The 23,616-nt window shown below is 39.2% G+C and overlaps 1 protein-coding gene and 1 pseudogene across 2 annotated transcripts in view; one reads left to right on the forward strand and one right to left on the reverse strand.

The window, feature by feature from the left end:
- Nucleotides 1-884: 884 nt before the first annotated feature.
- WAPL (WAPL cohesin release factor) overlaps nucleotides 885-23,616 on the reverse strand; it is an 89,545-nt gene continuing 66,813 nt past the window's right edge. For both annotated transcript variants that reach the window (XM_087824245.1, XM_016214742.2), the window contains 10 exons: nucleotides 22,634-22,745; nucleotides 22,164-22,261; nucleotides 20,694-20,770; nucleotides 17,919-18,094; nucleotides 17,470-17,585; nucleotides 16,627-16,791; nucleotides 14,542-14,749; nucleotides 11,865-11,953; nucleotides 4,494-4,589; nucleotides 885-3,200 (listed from right to left, as the gene is read on the reverse strand). In XM_087824245.1, the coding sequence (XP_087680371.1) occupies nucleotides 3,135-3,200; nucleotides 4,494-4,589; nucleotides 11,865-11,953; nucleotides 14,542-14,749; nucleotides 16,627-16,791; nucleotides 17,470-17,585; nucleotides 17,919-18,094; nucleotides 20,694-20,770; nucleotides 22,164-22,261; nucleotides 22,634-22,745 (1,203 nt within the window). In that variant the 3' untranslated portion in view covers nucleotides 885-3,134. The remainder of the gene's footprint in view (nucleotides 3,201-4,493; nucleotides 4,590-11,864; nucleotides 11,954-14,541; nucleotides 14,750-16,626; nucleotides 16,792-17,469; nucleotides 17,586-17,918; nucleotides 18,095-20,693; nucleotides 20,771-22,163; nucleotides 22,262-22,633; nucleotides 22,746-23,616) is intronic.
- LOC107538484 (small ribosomal subunit protein eS1-like) lies at nucleotides 5,484-9,122 on the forward strand (annotated as a pseudogene).

Raw genomic sequence — 23,616 nt, forward strand, 5'->3', positions numbered from 1 at the left:
TTGGAAACAATTCCAGAGACTTGCTGTTAAAGTAAACCAAACTCAGTGAACTCAGCGATAGGAAAGGCATTATTTCAAGCCTACGAAGCAGTCACAGCATTCTCCTCTGTTGTTTAGAACATTTAAAATTCCCAACAGAGTGAAAACAAGACTGTCTGCTAAAAGCTACCATTTACCAAGACCTGAGTTTGGAACACTGTGCTAATATGTCACATGCACTATTTTACTTAATATTCACAACCCTGAGGTAACTACATGCTATCCCCATTTTCTAGTTGAGTAAATAGGATAAAAGTTAGTTCAGGTATTTGCTCCGTCATGAAAATAAACTATTAATAATCAAAATTTATACATGTGACTTAGGCCTTTCTATATTCGTAGCTTGCACTCTTATATATGGTTCTACACTGTTTACATAAGAGGGGAAAATAGACAGGACCTCCCAGGAAAAGTCCTTCAACCCAGTTTTATTGGTAAAAGAAATGAGAGGTTGAGGAATGCAGGAAACTTCAAGGCTGACAACTAAGAGGCTGAAAAAATTCAAAAGCAGCTGTAAAAACGCAAAAGCAAAGAAGTCTTGGGGTCATATTTAGAGGCAAAAAGACTAAAGCAACTTAAAAAACTCACCAAGGACCTAACTACACAACCAGAAATCCACTGTACCTAATGAACGCAAGTTGCTGAGAGTTAACATTATATTCAGATGAGTATTATTAAAAGGATGGAGAAGTACATAAAGTTTAACAAAAATTGCTTCAATTTTTGTGTGTAAGTTGAAAATGTGAAATTCAAGTGACACACAGTTTCCCATTAGTCAGCTGTGTCAAGTTCGTGAGACTTCTTCCTCCAAGACAGTGCAATAGATTTATGTTAAAGACAACATGTGTATTGAAAGTAGCAATTTTATTTGAGTTAAAATTATTTACAAAAACCCAAAGACATACTTCATGAAACTGGTACAAACTATTTTTTTCCTGCCGTTGGCTTTTGCTCCAAAGATCACAGCTGAGAAATACTGTATAAAATAAAAATAAGATTGAATTCAGAAAAGTACTCTACTGTTCTAATTTCCAATTGGTAGTATTTACAGAAATATTTACAATGGAAAAAAGGTTAATTTAAAACTTTAATTTGTAAGTCAGCCTCAAGTACCCTAAAATGCAGAGTTCTCTGAGGGTTAAACACACAAATGCGCTGCAGCTGATGAGGTGATTTCTGCCCCATCCCCCACCAAAATCTGCATCTGTATCAGTGCTTGACAATTAGTTAAATAACAAAACAAAAACTGTTAAACACTGAGGTAAATCAATTCTCAAATGATTACCAGTGTAACAGAAAAATGTTGTTCGCCCTGATTGTTCTCACCCAAATGTTTTATATTTCTTACCACCTGCCACAAGTCAGTTTTTACCAAAAATGTTCCTTTTCCTAAATCAATGATTAATAAATATCAATGTATTTTAAAATAATTAAACAAAATATATCTAATTCAATTTTATGGATATCATTTCCAGATATGCTTTTAAAATAGTTTGCTGAGCTAGCTTTTATACTCAGGGCAAATACAACCTCAGTCCTTCCCCAGTTACACTGGCATACTATGCTCTCAAAAGGCGATGGGTGGGGTCGGGGTAGCTGGGAGGAAGAAAACAATTTGCCTGGAACCAGTTACTTCCTTATAGATTTCCCAACAATCTGCATTATCAAAAATAGGAAGACATTAGAAGGCAGCCACTGCATTAAAAAACATTACAGCTGGCACTGATACAAGAGCCCCGATTTGTCACTTTATACAAGGAAATAACAAAGTCTAAATGAGTAAAAATTAGACTTTTAGCTATTTTCCCCAGTACACACCAAACTAATATTTTTATGGCTTCAAGTTTTACAAATCCAATGAAGAAACATGATATAACTACCTGAAAGGCATTTAAACGTATTAATGAAATGGATCTCTGGAAAGCCTGTATCCAGGCCTGATCAATTAAAGAAAGAATGGATAACCAGTGGTCGGAACAATAATACAAGAAAAATTGGCAGTGCTGTGAAATTAAATGTGTTTTGTGTGTTCCGTGACTGTTTCCCAAACACACTGCTCTATGAACTGAGAATCTGAATGGAAAAAAAGGGTCTTTTCTACACCAGCAATTTAAGGCTTTGCGTTTATGCATTTGATCCTGTCACTCCATAGAAGAATATACACGTTATCTGGAAACATGAATTCCACATTGGTGTTTTAGCTTCTTATATTTACTGTACTGAACATTAGAAAATACATCTAGAGTCCTCCCTCAAAACTTAACAATGTTTCAAGAGCCTGCCCTGACATTAGGCGTAAATTACCCTGGGTTTGTCTTTTCTGCTTCCTCCTTTATAACAGGGCGCACCACCTTGTAGTATATAATAGTCCCTACACTGTTACTTGTTTTCTTGCGTCTACAGTTATGACTCACTATGGTATCATAATGAACATGGTCATGGTCTGAAAAGTGAAAAATAGTTTGACAACCCAAATCAAATCAAGAATAAAAAATATGCTATTAATCCCTTGTGTCTTTGGATTCCATCTAATTTTAAATATAGACAGTAGTTCAGGGAACAAGAAGAAAAAAATTCACAAAATTATTAAAAGCTTTATTTACGATTGGAATCATTCAACAAAAAAGCAAAAGCAAATGAGCCTGAAAAAGGAACTAAGCTGTTGTCGAGAATGTCCTCAGAACATTCGATCCCTCAGTAGCTAAGCTGCCTCTGCACCTGGCTGGCATGACAACAGTGGCTCAACATACACAGCAGTTGCACTAACAGCAGCACAAATTTCCCCCTAAAACTTGCCCAGAGTAAAGCAAGAGAAGGGGAAGAGTATAAACTCTGCCAAAGTAAGTGTACTTAAATACTGCATGGAATTAACAGCCTGAACCTTTTTCCTCATTTTTGATAGTTGCAGATTGATGTAGTAACTGTCATTTAGCAAATGCAGAATGCATGACGAAGAAATCAGGAGGCCTTCGAAAGCCAAACGTGAACGATACTGATGAATGTTCTTGGTGTTATCTTCAAGGACTTCTTTCATGACTTTCTTTGTCTAAGACTAGCTCCAGCATCACCGAGCACCTGAAGCAAAGGTAAAGCAGCTAGCAATGTTCCAAGTACTCAATCACTCTAGAGATAGATTTCTGGCCTGTGGTTCCAACAGCACACTGAAAGAGAAAGGTGGGATGGGTAGAGAGGAAGTAACAGTTAATATTTTACAAATTTTAAAAAGTATTATATCAAAGCATGAATTCTTTAGCTTTAAAACTAAAATCACTGTGAATCAAAACACACTGAGCCCGGCCGGGTGTGGCTCAGCAGTCGAGCACTGACCTAGGATCCAGGTGATCGGGGTCTGATTCCTGAGTTGCGGGCTAGGCAACTGATCAGTGACTCTCATCACTGATGTTTCTATCTCTCTCTCTCCCCCTCCTTTCCTATCTCTGAAATCAATAAAAGATATATTAAAAAAAAAAAAAAAAAAAGGATCTTTCCACTAAAAAAACAAACAAAAACAAAACACACAAAAAAACAAAACACACTGAGATTAAATTGTGGCTTTGATAATATATAGTTATCAATATATTTGGCCATAGCCCGGCCGGGCGTGGCTCAGCGGTTGAGCGTCAACCTAGGATCCAAGGCGATCGGGGTTCGATTCCCAGTCAGGGCACATGCCCAGTTGCGGGCTTGATCAATGACCCTCTCTTCATTGATGTTTCTATAGCTCTCTCTCCCTCTCCTTTCCTCTCTCTGAAATCAATAAAGATATATATTTAAAAAAATATATATATGTATGTATACTCACACACACACACACACACACACACACACACACACACACATTTTTGGCCATAATAATTAATTATCTTAAAAGAAACAGAGCACATTTATTAAAAGAAGATCCACTTTGCCCTGGCTGGGTGGCTCAGCTGGTTGAAGCATCATCCATACACCAAAAGGTTTCAGGTTCAATTTCCGGTCAGGTCACATACCTAGGTGGTGGGTAAAATCCCTGGTCAGGGCACCTATGGGAAGCAACCGAGGTTTCTCTCTCCCTTCCCCTCTCTCTAAAAAAATCAATAAAAAGCCAGTATTGCCCAGTGGTTGAGCGTTGACCCGTGAACCAACCAAGAGGTCATGGTTCATTTCCCGGTCAAAGCAAATGCCACGATCTTGGGCTCGATCCCCAATAGGGGAGCATGCAGGAGGCAGCCAATTGATGTTTCTTTCTCATCTCATCCATGTTTCTATGTCTCTATCTCTACCCCTTCCTCTCTCTAAAATCAATAAAAACATATTTAAAAAAAAAACAAAAAAACACATATCCTTGGGTAAGGATTTAAAAAAAAATCCCATATTTCTTCCACTCACTATGGCCATGGTATTTTTATTTCTACTGTCATTAATGTATCATATCTATATTTAAAACCACAAAAACTGCACTAGAAGCTACTTACAGTAAGATTCATAAAGCTCAGGAATTTTTTGAGCATCTCTGTCATTATTGAAAAGTCCCCTTCAGGTAGATACTCCCGCACAGTGGTCACATTGATCTGAGGAAACATCAAAGAAATACAGGTCAGCCCTGACCGGTGTGGCTCATTCGGTTGAGTGTCATCCCATGCACTGTAATGCTGCCTGTTCGATTCCTGGTCAGGGCACATGACCAGGTTGCAGGTTTGATCCCCAGTCAGGGCACATATGGCATGTTTCTCTCTCTCACTGATGTTTTTCTCCCCCCACCCCTCCTCACTCTCTGAAATCATTGGAAACATATTTTTAAAAAGAAAGAAAGACTGGTCAGGTGACAGAAAACACGAGCTTGCAGCTTCCACTGTGTTGGTGGTTTTGGTGCACATTTTGTTCCAAACCTCTGCAGGGTCCCTGAAATCCCGGGTTAATGTGCAATTTCCTTTCCTCGATCCTCAACACCACTTGCATGTGTGTCCCTTCTTCCCTATCCCATCCTAACCACAGAAAGAAAGAAAAAAGGTAAAGCTGGCAAAGGACACAAAAGAAACTTATGTGTACATATTTACTTTTATAACTGCACAGAAAAATGCCTAAAACAACTAGATGTGCTGTTGATTGTGTGTGTTTGGGGGTTGGGGCTGTGCTGGGAAAGGGGGAAGGAAGAGTGCAGGTTTAAAATGTTACACTTCAGAATGTACTCAGAGCTGCTCATGGAGTAAAGAGTAAAAGATCAAAGAAAACTCCTCATGTTCTACAGGTGAATTCAACTACTTATGCAGGCTAGGCATTAACTAGTCTTTCCAAAGGTAATCCATGAGGAGAATGTCAGCAAGCCAGGAGAGATTAAAGTGTTTCCTCCCTTCCTTGTTAGCAAGAGACAGCCAAACTATACATAAACCAAACTGTTATAAGAAAAATATACGACCGGCTTTAAAAACTGTTCTATTTCAACTTTTAGATCTCTGAGCAGCACCATGGTGGTTGGCATGAACAAGCGTTTCACAAAAGGCCGCAAAAAGGGAGCCAAGAAGAAAGTGGTTGATCCATTTTCTAAGAAAGATTGGTGTGATGTGAAAGCACCAGCTCTGTTCAATGTAAGAAACACTGGAGAAGGAGGGGAGTCAAGATGGCAACGGAGGTAAACAAAGTACTCGCATCCTCCCACAACCACATAAAAATTACAACTAACCCGGCCAGCACAGCTCAGTGGTTGAGTGCTGACCTATGAACCTGGAGGTAACAGTTTGATTCCATATCAGGGCACATGCTCAGGTTTCCGGCTCAATTCCCAGTAGGGAGTGTGCAGTAGGCAGCTGATAGATGATTTGTCTCTCTCTCCCCCCTCCTTCCTCTCTCTGAAATCAATAAAGATATATTTAGAAAAAAAAATTACAACTAAACCACAGAACAACCAGCATCCAGAACCACCTGAAATCTAGCTGAACAGAAGTCCTACAACTAAAGAATTAAAGGGGAAAAAAAAGCCATGGAGACTAGTAGGAGGGGTGGGAGGTGTGGAAGGGGCAGGTCTGACATCTAAGTGTGGCATTTTTTTAAAATCAGGAGGGATATCTCAGCTGTGGAGGTCCAGTGAGGAGCAAGGGGTCCCAGCCCCACTCCAGACCCCTCAGCCCAGGGTTCCAGTGCTGGGAGAGAAGTTGTCCTAACTTCAGGCTGCAAAGTCCAGTAGGGATTGTGGCTGAGTGACACAGAGGCTGCTGGAGTCACAGGCAGATCCTCTTAAAGGGCCCGTGCATGGACTTACTCGGTTCACTCCCTCTGAGCTCCAGTGCTAGGGCAGCAGCTTGAAAGGATCCAGGGATATACAAGAAGAAACTAAATTGTCTCGCATCAGGGCAAGAACTAGGGGGCAGCTTTCTCCCAGACAGAAATGCTGGCAGAGGCCTTTGTTCCTTTACTGAGACCTCCCGAACACAGTGCTGACAGGCAGTCACCACATCCGAGTCTCTATCAACCTAGCTCACACTGTTCACCCCACCTTGGTGATTCCCTGAGACCCCACCTCACCCAATTTGCAGGCCCACTCAAGGCGTTATGTATGCAGTAGCTTTTCCTTATGAGTGGCTTTTCCTAGCTCAGACTTCCAACTTTCCTAAAATCTCTCAAATAAGCAGCAGCCATCCTCCACACTTTTCCATAAGTGCTCCAGGCCGGGAACTAGCAGCAGCCTGCCTTAGTTCACAGCCTGGTCTCTCCTGAGCACCTCTCCAAGCCCAACACAAGTAGCAGCCATCTGCAAATTGCTCTGTAGCTCATGCCAGGTGGCCCCAGGCAGGGCACAGGCAGTAGCTGACTCTGTACCTCCTGTGAGCTCCCAGAGCCAGTGCACCTGGTGCTCAGCTTCAGACAATGCCAGATTACAACCCTATACCACATTCACGAGTGACACACTCAAGGGGTGAACTAGGAGAGCACCAAAGCCCCACTGAAGCAAGTCCTGCTCCGTGGGGTCAACTCCTGCATAGCAGCTCCTCTGCTGTAGTCACAGCTGGTCCTTACAGCCTACTGGCCCGAGGGTTAATCCATCCCAGTGATGCCAATAGCAATCAAGGCTCAACTACAACAGGACACTGCACATAGCTCACACAGGGGCACACCTGGAGGACCCACAGGTGACGGGAGGCTGAGCCACTAGGCCCAATAGGACACCTACTACACAAGGCCATTCTACCAATTCCAGAAGACAAAGCAGCTCTACCTAATACATAGAAACAAACACAGGAAAAAATCCAAAATGTGGAGACAAACATGTCACAAATGAGAGAACAGAAAATATCTCCAGAAAAAGAACTAAATGAAATGGAAGCAAACTAACTACCAGATTCAGAGTTCAAAACAATAGTTATAAGGATGTTCAAGGAACTTGATAAGAACTTCAAGAAACTTAGAAGAGCAATGACACAAAAAGTCAGAAATGAAGGATACACTAACTGAAATGAAGACTAATTTACAGGTAATCAACAGTGGAGTAGAGGATGCCAAGAATCAAATCAGCAAATCCAAAAATATGTAAGGAACCTCTGGGACAACTTCAAGAGTATCAACATTCGCATCAAGGAGGTAACCCAGAAGGAGAAGAGAGGGAGCGATAAATTGAAAACCTATTTGAAGAAGAAATAACCAAAATCCTCCCTAACCATGTAAAACATAAGACAGACAAGTCCAGGAAGTGTAGAGTCTCAGACAAGAGGATCCCAAAGAGGCCCACAGCAAGACACAACATAATTACAATGCCAAAGGTTAAAGACAAAGACAGAATCTTAAAAGCAGCAAGAGAAAAGCACTTAGTTACCTACAAGGGAGCTCCCATACGACTGTCAGCTGATTTCTCAGCAGAAACCTTGCAGGTCAGAAGAGAATGGCAAGAAATGTTCAAAGTGATGAAAAACATGGAACTACAACCAAGATTACTCTACCCATCAAAGCTATCATTTAGAACTGAAGGTCAGATAAAGAGCTTCTCAGACAAGGAAAACCTAAAGGAGTTCATCACCACCAGACCGGTATTACATGAAATGTTGAAGGGTCTCCTTTAAGAAGAAGAAGAAAGAAAAAAGATGATGAAGAGGAGGGGCTGGAAGGACGAAGGAGGATAAAAAATAGGAACAATAAAATGGCAATAAATACTCATCAATCAACAACTGAATCTAAAAATCAAAATAAATGAACAAGAAATCTAATGAACAAAATAAACTGATGAATAAAGTAGAACCAGAGGCATGGAAACATGGAAAAGACTTGATGAATCTCAGACAGAAGGGGGTATGGAAGAGATTAACCAAAGAACTTATATGCATATATGTATTACCCATGGACACAGACAACAGGGCGGGGAAAGCCTGAGGTGGGGTGGGATCCGGGTGGAGGGGGGCAATGGGGAGAAAAAGGGGACACCTTGAACAATGAAAATTTAAAAATTAAATTAAAAAAAGAAATATTTGAAAAATACTAGTCACGAGAACTCAAGGAACCAAAATCGCACCTGATGGTCTCAAGGGTCATGTTTCTGAAGCAAGCCTAGCTGATCTGCAGAAAGATGAAGTTGCATTTAGAAAATCCAAGGTAATTACTGAGGATGTTCTGGGCAAAAGCTGCTTGACTAATTTCCATGGCATGGATCTTACCCAAAACAAAATGTGCTCCATGGTCAAAACATGGCAGACCATGACTGAAGCTCATTTTGATGTCAAGACTACCAATAGTTATTAGCTTCGTCTATTCTATGTTGGTTTTAGTAAAAGTGCAACCGTCAGACTCAGAAGACCTGTTATGCTCAGCAGCATCAGGTCCGCCGAATGCAGATGATGATGAAAGTCATGACCCGAGAGGCGCAGGCAGATGACTTGAAAGTGGTCAATAAACTGATTCCAGATCCCATTGGAAAACACATGGAAAGACTTGCCAATCTACTTATCTGCTCCACGATATCTTTGTTAGAAAATCAAATGCTGGAGAAGCCCAAGTTTGAACTGGGAAAATTCATGGACCTTCACAATGAAGGTCACAGTTCTAGAAAGGCTACTGGGGTTGAAACAGGAGCCAAAGTTGAACGAGCTGGTGGACATGAGCCTTCAGTCCAAGAATCTGTTTAAAATTCAGACTTTTAATGGTAAGATAAAAAAATCTTATTTGTGGGGAAAAACTGTCCTATTTCAATGTGTTTAAAATGCTTTAGTTCATAAAGAAAAAAAGGAAAAGCTCTTCTTAAAGGTTCACCTATAATAAAAACACAAAAAAAGATACGTGGTCCTGAGGTTGGGGGTGGGGTGTGCAGGGGAAAGAGCGCTTCTGGTTTGATATTTGTTGATAGGGGAAGGGAAAGAGAAACTATAATTACTTTCTTTTAGGAAATCTTCCACCAGTCCCACCAGAATTTTAAAATTCTTCTGTCTGGGTACTTTTGAGATTATAAAGAAGCAAAACAATGGAACCAATACAGCTTCGGACAAGATCTAATAAAAAAACATTACTAAAATAACCGTGTGCTAGGGTATGGAGTATCAATCAACCATATTCTAAGGGAACCTCCCCACCAAAAGCCACTATAGGTCCCCAGCACAAATCTTGTAGCTAAAACACTTCGAGATTTTACAAAACGTTTAATAAATATACTGAAGTGGAGGGCGTAAGGGTTTGGGTTATGGTAAAGCTGCATTTAAGAATATCTTTAACCCATTTATAGGGAAGATGCACGATAGTGCAGTGAGAAGAGTAGTGCAGTAGGTACAAAAAGAAAAGGTGAAAACAGCATGGCCTACTTGGAAAATTTAGGAAGTACCCACAGGGTGTGACAGATTGAGAAATTGCAGGAGCAGTTTTAAGTTTGGGGTCTTATAGCAGTACAAAGCCATCATTCCCTCAATGATGGTGAGCCAAGAAAGATTGGTAAGAGGAATAAGAGGAGTTATGTGATCAGATATGCCCTAAGGAAGTTAGCTATGGTGGCAGTGTGCAAGATTTCAGGGATGGGGAGAGTCAAGACAGCAGGCAGGACAGGCGGACGAGCGATGAGACTGACCACTGCATGCATCAGATGCTTGGTGGGCAATGGACACTGACACCAAGTCTCCTGGGCTTCCTCAGCATGAGGCCCTCCACCATAAAGCAGCATTTACTGTATACAGCCACCTGCTTTCTTATCTCTCTTCCGCTTACACGCTGGACAAACCAATTTCCTTCACATTCTGTGCTATCAGCTAGTTTTTCTGGGTTAATCACGATCCCCAAGACAACAAAGACACCCGGGCTCTATGAATTCACAACATTCCCCACAATGTAGAGACTATCATCTCTTTAGAGATGAGATAAAACAAATAGGAAAGATATCCCAAGATAAACCCCATGCGGTAATAAAACAAGTTAATTCCAAGAACGATCGATTATTTAAGAAAGAACATGACCGAAACTAAGGTGTTTAAAATAGAATACCCCGAAGTTTACATAGTATGTCCCCCTGCTTTTTGAGACCCGCCTCTTCCTCCTTCCCTTTGTTGAAAGGGCTGAGCTGAAGAGAGTCACAGAAAGGGAATAAAGATCTTGCAGGGCCTCCACAGACATGAGGAGAAATTTGCTCCTGATCCTAAAAGCAGTGGTGCCAGCAAGGGCCACCCCAACATGGGCTAGTGTGTGTTCAGATCAGAGCTTGACTGCAATATAAACAGGTGGACAAGATTCAGAAATATACACAGAACCCAAGACACATGGACACAGGGGGAAAGGCAATAAATACAGAAACTCAACAGCAAAAATGACATAGTGCTTGTGGTGGACAGACCACAGCATGAATGCCTCTCCTAATGAAGCCCTCACGTTATGACTGAGATTCCAATCTTCCAGTCTCAGAATGAGCAGCTCACCTCCCACTACAGAACAGGCCTCCACTTCTTGCACCTCCTAAACAACCCCTTGACTCCTAAAAAACCTCTTTCATTTGAAAATTTGGCCCTTCTGCTGGTCCCTACCCTTAAAACCAACAAACACACAAAACCTCCCACCACCTCCAAGTGTCCCCCATTTTAAAACAGACTGTCCCAAGGGCCACACCCATCTACTTCTGTGCTCTCTCAGCACAGAACTGTCTGGACATCCATACTTCTTATACTCAGACCATGACAATCTAAATCTCACAGAGTAGCCCCATCTTCTGGCCAATGAGTAGTTCAAACGAAAGAATTTGAGCCAATATTGGCCAAGATGAGGGAAAATCTACTTGGTGTAGTGGGTGTGAAGGGGTCCTAGAAGGTAAAAAAAAAAAAAAAAGGCATTGCTCTTAAAAAGAAACATACAGGAAGAGGCTGCCTTTTCCTGCTAGGTATAGCTAGAGCCAGCACAGGACCATGAGGGGAGCTAGCAAAGGGAGACAACATGCAGAGAACAGTGGAGTTTAAAGACAGAAATTATCTGAGTCCTTGGTATCACTGAGGCTAGGCTTTTCCACCGTAAGCCAGCTAAACACAGGTTTTATATTATGCTCCCTTTTACCTCAACCAAAGGTATGTGAATTGATTCACAGTCACAGAGGTGTAAAGTACAGCATAGGGAATATAGTCAATGTTGTAATAACTGTGTATGGTGGCAGGTGGGCACTGGAAATATTGGAGCACTTAGTAAAGTACATGACTGTCTAACTGCTATGCTGTGCACCTAAACCAATACAACATAATACTGAATGTGACCTGTGATTGAAAATAAAAATTTTAAAAGTTCACCAAATATTTCAGAGTTTTTAACACAAGGGGGAAAAAACAAAGTAATAAATAAGTTAATTAGATAATAGTATGAAGCTGTCAATGGAGTCTTTAATACACATAAAACAACACTGAAGTGTGACTTACTGGACTCTCCTGGCAGAGACACCCAAGAAGCAGTGCTGTGTATGAGGCCACAATGCAATCCTCCATGTGTTTGCCAGCATGCTGAAGAGCTAAGAATAAACAAAAAACTTTAACAGTGTATCAAAAAATAAAATGCAAGAAACCAACAACTGTTATCTTCAGAACTGTTAAACACTCATAAATGATGCTAGAAAAATGGGATAGCCACACAAAACAGTAACTCAAATGGAAGATACTATAAGAGCTAAAACCATAAAACTCTAAGAAGAAAACACAGACTAGCCCTGGTGGGTGTGGCTCAGTGGTTGGAACATTGCCCAGTACACCGAAAGGTCACAGGTTCGACTCCCAGTCAGGGCACATCCCAAGGCTGAGGGTACAATCTCGGCCTGGGGGCATGCAGGAGGCAACCAATCGATGTCTCTCTCTTGCCCTTCCTCTCTCTCTAAAATCAATAAGAACATATCCTCAGGTGAAGATTAAAAACAAACAAAAAAACATAGACTAAATCTTTGTGGCGTTAGGTGAAGAAATGGTTTCTTAGATACAACACTAAAACCACAAATGACAAAATAAAAAACAGGTAAGTTGGACTTCATCAAACTAAAAACTTTTCTGTTTTAAAAGATACCATATACCATCAAGAAAGTGAAAAAAACCACCCTCAGAATATATCTGCAAATCATGTACCTGTGATCAGGGTCAGATATCCAGAATATATAAAGAATTTGTGCAGCAAAAAGACAAACCAATTTAAAATATGGGCACTTGAGTAGATATTTTTTCAAAGATATGTAAATGACCACTAAGCTTGCGAAAAGATGCTCAACACCATTTAACTGGGGAACTGAAAATCAAGTGACATGCACCTTCACACCCACTCTGATGGACAGAATAAGAGAGGTAACTGTGAGGATTCAGCGAAACTGGAACCCTTACATGTTGCTGGTAGGAAATTAAAATGGTGCAGCTACTTTAGAAAACAATTTGGCAGTTCCCTAAAATATTAAACATAGAATATTTTAAACAAAAAAAAATTAAACAAAAAAATTAAACATAGAATTAACAAATAATTCAGCAATTCCACACTTGGGTACATACCCAAGAAAACTGCAAGTACATATGTTCATACAAAAACTTGTGCATGAATGTTCACAGCATTATTATTCATAACAGCCAAAGGTAGACACAAGCCCAAATGCCCATCAGCTGATGGCTAGATAAACAAAATGTGGTACATACATACAATGCAATATTATTTGGCTCTAAAAATGGATTAAGTACTGACACATGCTCTAACATGGATGAGCAGTGGAAACATTAGGCTAAGTTAAAGAAGCCGGTGACAAATGGCCATACGAGATGATTCCATTTATATGAAATGTCCAGAACAGGCAAATCCAGACACGAAAGTAGGTTAATAATCTCAATGGCTACGGAGTGGAGAACAGGTAACTGCTGTCCATGGGTCTGGGGGTGATGAAAATGTTCTGAAGTTAGACAGTGAGGATGACTGCACAACCCTGTAAATATACTGAACACTGCTCCATTGTTTACTTTAAAAGGATAAATTCACCTTGTTATGGGATGAAATGTATCCCCCTCCCAATTTATATGTTGGCCTCAGGGTATAACCATACTTGGATATGGGGTGTTTAATTAAAAAGGCAGCTAATTTAAATGAGGTCATTAGGATGAACCCACACAGTCTAATATTACTGTCCACATAAGAAGAAATTAGAACAAAGGCATACACAGAGGACGACCATGTAAAGACACAGGGAGAAGTTGATCTAAAAGTCAAAAAGAGAAGCCTCAGAAGACACCTTCATCTTGGACTTACAGCCTCCAGACCTACGAGGAAGTAATTCTGTTGTTTAAGACACTGAGTCTATGTAACTTTGCTATAGCAGCCCTCACATGCTAATACTTATCCCAAATAAAGTTGCTATTTAAAAAGACTGCTAAGCAACCAAAAATATTATGCCAAAGGAAACATCAAAACTTAGTAAATGAGAAAATAAAACATTTCTTACAATATCAGAACTAATGACATTAGGTTTGGAGAGCAGTGGGCACAAGAGAAAGCGACTAGACTCAGAATCAAACCTTGCTGGCGCTTGCTTCCTCGCTGGATGAAGATGAACATGTTACTTAAATTTCATACTTGAGTGACATGAAATCACAAATGGCTATTTTGCAGAACTTGCATGAATCAAGTATCACAGTTCCTGACAGTAGACAATGTTTGATTAGTGAAGACATTACCTTCAGTATATTCCTTACTGTGTTTGCCACCAACTACGTGTACCATTTGAGAATGATAACTGTTATTTATGACAACAGAACTCAGTATATAAAGTGAAGCCAATAAAAGAATCTCAGTTTCAAAAATGTAAAAACCTTTAGGGGTCACATTGTTCAGCTGCTGCTCTTCAGAGAGAAGCAAGGCTGGCCCGGAAGGAAAGGCAGAGCTTCCTGCACTGCACATGTAGCTTCCTCCCTGCTGCATGTCCACAGGCTCCCATGAGCACTGGGACAGCAGAGCTTGTGTGCCCTAAACTAGAGGCCAGAAAGTAGTTAATAAAAGATCATGACAACACATGAATCAAAAGTACGTTCTGGAGAAAAAACAAGCTACTGTCTTCAATCTGAATACAGCACAAAGCGAACATACCTTTGTTGAGGTCGAGTTCTTCCTCCTCTTCCTCCTTCTTCTGTTTCTCTTCCGCACCATCCGTCTTCTCCGTTGACACCCACTGTATTTCTCCACTGGTTTCTTGCCACTCTCCACTCTTATCGTGCTGAGTGGTGGGAGCATCCTTGATCAACTCATCTGTTTTACTTTCTGCCAACTGCGCTGCTCGCTCTCGCTCAAGGAATAACTGACAAAAATTATTTTCAAAGAGAATTAAAAAAAGATCACCAACCAAGATGTACGCAGCCAAATATAAAGTTGTGTTTATTTTTAACCACCACTAACCCTAGGAAGCATGCTGTCTGATAAAAAGGTTAAATATCAGTAACAGCCCTGTTCTGACCATTTTGCTCTACATCCTACGAAGGCCGAAACGGAAGCATAAATGCTGCTGGTATTCACCCAGGTAAAGTAAGTGTATCTACTAACGAGGCAGGTATTCTGTCCATAAGAACGGAAATCTCAATACTTCCTTTAATTTGGATAATACTGACCAAAAAGTTGAAGCAAAAATTCAAGCAAAAAACCTACAAATTTGAATAATTTTTAAAAACCCAAGCAGAACAGATGAATTAACTAAAAAGAAGAAAGAACACTGAATAAAAACTACATAATATTGGGTAAAAGTAACATGGCCTCAGAGAAAAACCCAGAACTGGAACTCAACTAATAGTATTAAAAATGTAAGTGCACTTGTCAACAGGAGTACACAGTGGAAACCCTAAGTCAAAAAGGGAAGACGCTGACCCGCCTTGCCTTCACTTACTTTATGTTCCCTGTGCTGGCACAGTGCCGAGCATGCAGAGGGCATTTTACATACTGGTATGATTGGGGAAAAACCCCAAGTTACTAAAAACAATTACCTGAAAATCAAATGCCAAGTAGATCTCAAAGACTTGCTTAATATACAGAAGAGTGATATATAAAATTTAATACCCTTTAAATAGAAGTTTTATATGAAATAGCATTTCTTACAATTGGTTCAAGGATCCCCAGGGACTCCCCAAGGTCCTTTCAGGGAGTCTGTGAGGTCAAAATTTCATTCATGACATTCAGAGGTTAACTGACTTCTTTCATTCTCTCTGACTATACGGTCAAGTTTTCCAGAATGCATGTCATGTGATTATGTTATTGCTATAGCGGCTAATGGGATGGGTGCCCGTGTTTCACAATATTCTGTTTTGATTTCTAATTCAGTAAATATGGCGAGAGAGAGCACACATAAACAAAAAATCTTTAATTTTTAAGGGTATAAAGATCACAATGTTTGAGATGAGAATGGGCTCCTCGTGATGACTCAGGAAAAGATCAAGTTGTGGATTACTTTTTGAAGACACAGTTCAAGTAGTATTAGTTTCAAAAAGGCCAAAAGAATTAACAGGTCAGCAAAGGCTTCAGGAACAATGAAGAGGATGGTTCATTGTCACTTCTGAATATATGCAAACTGTCATTTAAGGAAATGACAAAGGCAGCTAGGAACTTATGAGACTGGCAAAAAGTAAAAATTGTAATGTCCACCGTTGTCGAGAAACAAGAACTCAGTTTTTGGGGGGAAGTATAAATGGAAGGGAGAGGGAGTGTGTATTTGGGGTAGAATGAGTTGAGGACATCAATTTTAAATATTCACATTCTAACACAATAATTCCTAAGCCAGAAAATTATTCCAAAGACATACTTTGAAAAGCATGGCCCAATATTTGGATATACATAGTCCTGGGCGCAGATCAGACCAGTAAGTGCTGGAGGACTCACACTGGATGAGATGGGGCTGGAGGCTGATTCCTAATTTGTTATTAATAATCTATTTTTGACTCATAAACAAATATGCCTTGTTTATGCTTCTCACTAACAATGCCTAAGGAGTAATTACAACTGCTGGAAGACAGTCAGCAGAGTGAAAGTAAGGGTATTCGTTATGACCCAGTGTACCTCCCCTGAACTAGTGAGAGCAGAACGAGAGTGAGAGAGAGGTGGGGGGGGCGGGGGGAAGAGGCGGAGAAGGTGCAACTGATGAGGAAACTGGGACAGATGCAACGAACTGAAGGTGTTTAAGTTGTTGCTTACCTGCACTAAAGCCTGAACGGCGTGAACTTGTCCAGCTATCCTTAAATTATCATCTCCTTCTCCACTACAGAAGGAAGAATCGAAAGAACACGATGTTTCCATGTTGACAAGACAATGCCGATTCCGAGCACTGTACTCCACTAGGTTTATCAACAGACCTAGGCCCTACAGAAACAGAAACATGCATGTTACCCCAGGTGAAAATTAAAAGCAAATCAGCACAATATACATAACTTTTACTGGTAATTAGAAACCTAATCAGTGTCCTACCATCTATGAAGTTAAAAACTAGTATGTAAGGTAATGATGACTTCACCACATTTTTATTTTTTTTAATCCTCACCCAAGGATATTTTTCCATTAATTTTAGATAGAGCTGGAGGGAGGGGGAAGGGACGGGGAAGGGAGGGGGGGGAGGAAGGGAGAAAGGAGGAGGGAGAGAGGAGGGGGAGAGAGGGGGGAGGGAGGGAGGAGGAGGGGGGAGAGAGAGAGAGAGAGGGAGAGAGGGAGAGGGGAGGGAGGGAGGGAGGGAGGGAGGGAGGGAGGGAGGGAGGGAGGCCCATCAATGAGACGCATCAGCTGGCTTGCAGCCTGACTGGGGCTGAGGGTCAAAACAGAAAACCCAGGTATGTGCCCCTGACTGGGACTCGAACCTGAGACCCTTCGGTGTGCAGGGAGACTTCACCACTTTTTAAAAATCACCATTTTCAGTTCTTATATTATTTGTACATGGGGCCTTCACAGCTCTCTTTTGTACAATAAGATTATGTTCATAAGGAATCTACTGAAACCCGAAACATATGGAACAGCTGGCTCTAACCCCACCCAGTCACTTCCACTCACCAGCACTCGAATATCAAATCTCTGCTCCTGAGGTAGGTACTTTGGAACCTGAAGCACACAGTTCATCGCTGTGCCAATCAAGCCATCTTGTTCTCCTGTCTTGGTGCTGCCCCACTCTACAACAGCAAACAGGGTGGGAAGTGTTACTGGTTCTTCCTGATACCAACAACCCATATTTATTAACAAGGATATTTAAAGTTAGCAATGTATACCTATTTCTTTTTTTGAAACACATTGCTAACTGTAATATTTCCAAGCCAAGATACCAGGCTGGTTCTAAAAATATCAATGCCTGAAAGCAGTTAAATCTATATATGAATAATGAATTACATGATGACACACACACAAAAAATCACTACACATCAAGAAAAGAAGAAACAAGGGAACAAATTATTTTTACATGTATGTAAACACTCTTTCACTGAGAATCTGTAACGAACATTACTTACCATTATCATTAGTTAAATTGAGCAACACCCCGATGATGGCCCGCATGCAGTCCTCCACTGCTTTGCCCACGTGGTTAGTGACATTCTGCTGAGGCAGAGGCTTACTATCAGAAAAGCATATGCTGTTCTCAGCACGGTTATACTGCTGAATCAATTCTTCACAATGTTGCAATGCTCTTAAGAGAAAACAAAATGAAGACTATTATGCTAAAAATAATAGTTATACTAAAAATGTCTTACTTGGGCCTTAATGTTTCAAATCCGTCATAAATGCTGCCAAATTAACTTATTTTCCTATTCCCAAAGTTATAATGTATTAACTAATCATGTACCAAGCATGTCCGGTATCACACTAGCTGCTACATTTGATTTATTTTGGGAAAATCTGATAATTTAAATTTTCCTAGGCCAAGTTAAATTATAAATTCTATATAGAAGTCTTTATCTGTATGACTTATAGAGTTGTCCCTATTTACCATTCTCTCCAACATAACTGACTGACCACATCCCCTCCCGAAACAAGCTAAAATTTTTAAGTGCTAACACAAGGCATGTCTCAATTTCATTTAGGTGTTTTCAATGCATGCTCTTAGCAGGTAGGGACTATTATTTATATTAATACTGCACAATAAATAGCCGTGTATAGATAGGTATGAAATACTTCATGAACATTAGAGCAAATGACAGGAGATCATTTAACTGATGTGTCTCCTGGCAGACATCAAGGTATCAGCTGTGCCCAAGGACTCTCAAGATGCTACTCAAAATAACAAGGATATGTAATGCTTAAAGTGGATCTAGTATTTCTGAATACTCTCCTTAAATCACCAAGTCCATTAAAAAAAGTCTATGAGAAAAGACGCAAGCTGACTCCAACAGTTGATTTTTCAAAACCCTTAAAGAAAACTGTACTGTATCTGTCCCCCCTCTAGCTGCTCCTTAAAACATACCCTTTGAAAAGGAAGGCATTACTCATGTCTAATCTAAAATAATTTCTTATTTAGATGTTTAGGGATGTTAGCTAGAACTACCATGCTGTTATTGTTAACTCAAGTGCCTTAAATAGTACTGAGTTAAATCACAGTTTGGATGGAATGGTGGGAGAAGGGCAGGGTATATTATTTAATTTTTCAATACGCCATACCTGCATTTATCAGGGTTCTATGCAAAAGTTTTAAAAGCCAGATGAGTGACCTTTCACAAATATCCAACTCTTACCTCTACTGCTCCTTCTAAGACATTTGACACAAAGTTCCTAATTACAACAAAAGAGCTAAAACCTGCCTTTGTCAGGAGTCATGAAACGTATGAGACATTTTAAAAATCTTAAGAAACAGATTTAACTTGCAAGAATACTCTCTGGTAAGGGAGGGTAAAACGGTAAAAAAACTAGAACACATGCCTTAAGGGTACTAAGTGTGATATAAACTTTACAAAATACAAGAGAGATGGAGAAGAAATTTACAGATTAAGAAAATCTATTAGAAACTAGACACTACTAGAAATTTGAGAATACTAGAAATTGAATATTGACTGCACATGATAATATTAAGCAATTAATAATTTATAGGGTATGAAAATAGTAATGTGGCTATATTTTTTAAGAGTCCTCCTTTACATATGTAAGAATTTATGAATAAAATGATCGACCTGTAGTTTGCTTCAAGATAATCTAGAAGGGGGAATGACAAGGTTACAGACAGAAACAAGACTAGCCATGGCCATAACTGATGGTGGCTCAAGCTGAATGATGTGTGCATCAGGGTTTATTATACTATTTTGTCTCCTTTCGTCATGTATGAAATTCTCCAAAATAAGAGGTTAAAAACCAGATAAAACTTGAGTCAGGGAGTGAACAGGCCTCTGATACTATACTAAGGACTTTGGATATGCATGCATACACAGTAAGGAATCACAGAGAGTAAGAGTTTGAGATTATTTTTACAAAGCAAAGATCTGAGGAAGGTTAACCCCTGCGGTATTGTATTTGACAGGCTAGAGGCCAGAGAGCAAGGGTAGAAATATCAAGAATTAAGATAAAGATATTAGGATGAAACCTGCTGCTCTGAGGTGATAGCATTAGCCTAATGTCATACAGGTTGGCTGAGAGTGTGTGAAATGGGGGAAGAAGCTACATATAGATCTGGGGGGAAATGTACAAAAAAGGGGCAGATGAGGGATAGTGGAGTTCATTTATAATAAAAATAAGGACTGATACTTAGTGTTTACTATATGCCAAGCACTGGTCTAGGCTTTATACATATCTATATCTATATCTATATCTATATCTATATCTATCTATCTATATATATATATATATACACACACACACATACACACACACATACACTAACTCTTTTAATATATATTGTTCATAATATATGTAACATACAAGAGACATTTAAAAATCATTTTTTAAATTTAAAAATATATTTAATATAAAAATATATTTAATATGCACATTTTAAATGTTGTAATTTAACATATAACATGTATATCAATTTTATTGTAACAACCATCTTGAGTAAGTAGATACAATTATGAATCCCGCTCTGAAGAACTTGTAGCAAGTAACTGTCCTGCTCAAAGTTACAAGGACTGAAGTTCTAAAGCTGGGATCCTCACACTCAGTCATCCTGGCTCCAGAGTCTGTGCTCCTACCTTGTACTATACACAGATAAAAGCATTTCATGGAGGAAGAGGAGACAATAGTGTCTTCTTTATGGTCAATCCAAATGCTTTAAATAAAATGAGTGATATTTCACAAAAACTTACTTAGCTGATGAAACAATGAGTTGTGAATCTTTATATGCTATCAAGTAGCTTTGATTCTCTGGATTATGCACTGTTACCTAAAAGGAAAAATTGTGAAATGATTATGGCAATCCATACCTTTCACTCATTTACATACAACACACTAGGACTAGTGCTCCAAAATACATAAAGATGAGAAATTCAGCCCATGTCATGTAAGGGAATAACAATCCACATGTTCCAGATTTAAAATAATCGAGCTATCGCTTTATTACAAAATTAAAATATCACTGTTACAATTGCTTGCTCATAATTTATGTATTCTATGCCATACATTCACTGTAATGAATTTCCAAGCACTTTGAATGTCAGAAAAGAGCACTCTCTAACTTATACACAAGATAATAAAGTTCTTAAATGGATTCATTTAGAATAAAAAATATATGGGGGTGGGAAAAAGGTTTACAGTTGTAAGTACATGAAAGTTTATTTTTATATTATTATTTATTAGTTGCATTATTTGCATACAAACAACTATAAACCTACTTTTGCCCACCCCTGTATGTATGTCTATCAAATGTACCTGGAGCACTCCAGAACAGAGAATGAACAATTTCAATTATGCCAGAAATTTTTAAAATTTTTTATTTACTGATGAGAAAAGAGAGAGAGATCGATTTGTTATTCCATTTATTTATGCATTCACTGGTTGCTTCTTGTATGTGCCCTACCAGAGATCAAACCCACAACCTTGGTGTATCGGGATGGCGATCTAACCAACTAAGCTCCCTGGCCAGGGCCAGAAACTTTTAATTACACTACATTATTTTCCCACAGATGTTTCAAAAAGCACCTAGCTACTCGAATCTGATCAATACACAATCTATGCATCCTGAATTTCACTGGCAGCATAAAGTCTAATCTTCAATAAACTAGGTCAAGTTATTCATAAAAGCCAAAGAACAAATATACTTATTGCATACTGTTCAACAGTACCATTCTTCAATGCCAATTATTATTAAGAAAATCCTTAATAGTTAAAAACAAACAAACACCTACTGCATTTAACTATCATTTTCCCTAAACAAGTTAATATACAGGGCGTCCCCAAGAAATGTATACACACTTTAATGGCTGATAGCTCAATTTTGAAAATGAAATGTATTTTAATAAACACTGCCTTTATAATTATTCAAAGTGTGTGTATACATTTTGGGGGGACACCCTATATTTAAGCAGAACTCCACATTAAGGAAAGAAGAAAAACATAAGGCAATATAAACAAACCTGACATGCAAGGTTTCGTATAGGGCAGCAATACACATATTCTTAAAAGACTAAACTGCTCATTTAACTCGTTCATTAACATTGGTAGCTCAAAGACTCACAATGTGAATTTTCTTAAAAGTGAAACTCTATAGCGATATATAAGTTATTTGGCAGTCACAGTTAAGATTAAATAACTTTCTTCAAATAGTGGTCTAGACTTACACTTTCTAGAACTCGTAAACACCTCTCTGCTCCCCATAGGGAGGCTACCAGCTTCTCTTCATTCTCATCTCTACTTAGATGATCCACACATTCTTTCACTAGGAGAGAAGAAACAGGTGCATGTCAGTTAGTGCGCCTCACACCTCAACACCCACCCCTTAGCGAACATTAAAAGCCAACTATACACATGCTATGGATATGCTGGAACCTCTCTGAACATTATTTAGTCTAAGTCCTATACTATTACAAGTTGAAATGTATGAGACTCTAATTTGTTGTAATTATTTTCTTTCCATAACTTCCTAATTTCAAAGCATTAATGGCATTTCCTTTAAAAGTTAGAGATTTGCAAGATGCTACTAAAAAACATCTTTACAAACTGATGCAATTATTTCTGAAATATGTACGTAAAATATTCTCTTCAGGCTTTTAAATAATATATAAAAATGTTATACGTGTATTTATCATACCTTTATCTACAATATGATCCAGACCACCCAAAAGCCGGAGTTCTTCTTTAAACCAGTCTCCTGCTCGTTTAGAAGTAAGGGACAGTAACGTCTCCATGGCTAAATGCCCAGTCTAAAAATCAGAAGTACCATTAATGAATCTTCATTCTTAGCAATGACTATGAGGCAACACTTCTAGAGATTTCCTTTAGAAAAATTCACTGCATGCTACCAGCCCATAGTATTCTTTTTTAAAAATTTTTAACTGATTTTAGAGAGAGAGGAAGGGAGAGGGAGAGAGTGAAACATCAATCAGCTGCCTCCTGTACACACCCCAAACTGGGACCAAACCGCAACCTGGGCATGTGCCCTGACCTGGAATGGAACCAGGGATCTTTCAGTGCACAGACCGATGTTCAACCTACTGAGCCACACCGGCCAGGGCCATAGTGCAGTAAGTGCTTTTATAACTAAAACTGAAGTGATGTTAGTTTTTACCTGAATAGTCTAAGTTGAAAAAATGATTTTAACCACTGGCTTGCTTTCATGGAGAAAACCCATTATTTAAAGTAGTCTATCATTTATCAGTTCATTGAAATAGATACTGGTGTTATTTCTCAGGTATAGAGGCTCAAGGGTAGGACTGTTGAATTAACTTATCACGAAGGTTAAAACAAGTAACACTTCAGGAGCAAAGTGTGCGTGTGTCAGCTGTCCTGAATCCCTCAAAAGCTTATCACTTCAAAATTTTTCCTGAGTAAAAAATGGTATCTTATTGCTTTGGCTAGTATTGTTCTAATTACAGTAAACTTCAGCATCTTTTCACATATAAATTTTCTACTGCAGAAGCAGCTTCGATACACATTGTGTGGCCACCATGACAAAATTATATATAATTTCAGGACCACCACTAGAGGAAGCACAAAAAGTGTGTCATATTTACAAGACTGAAGGTTTTGTTTCTCTTTATTTGCCTTTAATTATTATTTTTCTTTTATATTGTA

This window comes from Miniopterus natalensis, chromosome 14 (assembly GCF_054644295.1).
Source record: "Miniopterus natalensis isolate mMinNat1 chromosome 14, mMinNat1.hap1, whole genome shotgun sequence".
Lineage (NCBI taxonomy): Eukaryota > Metazoa > Chordata > Mammalia > Chiroptera > Miniopteridae > Miniopterus > Miniopterus natalensis.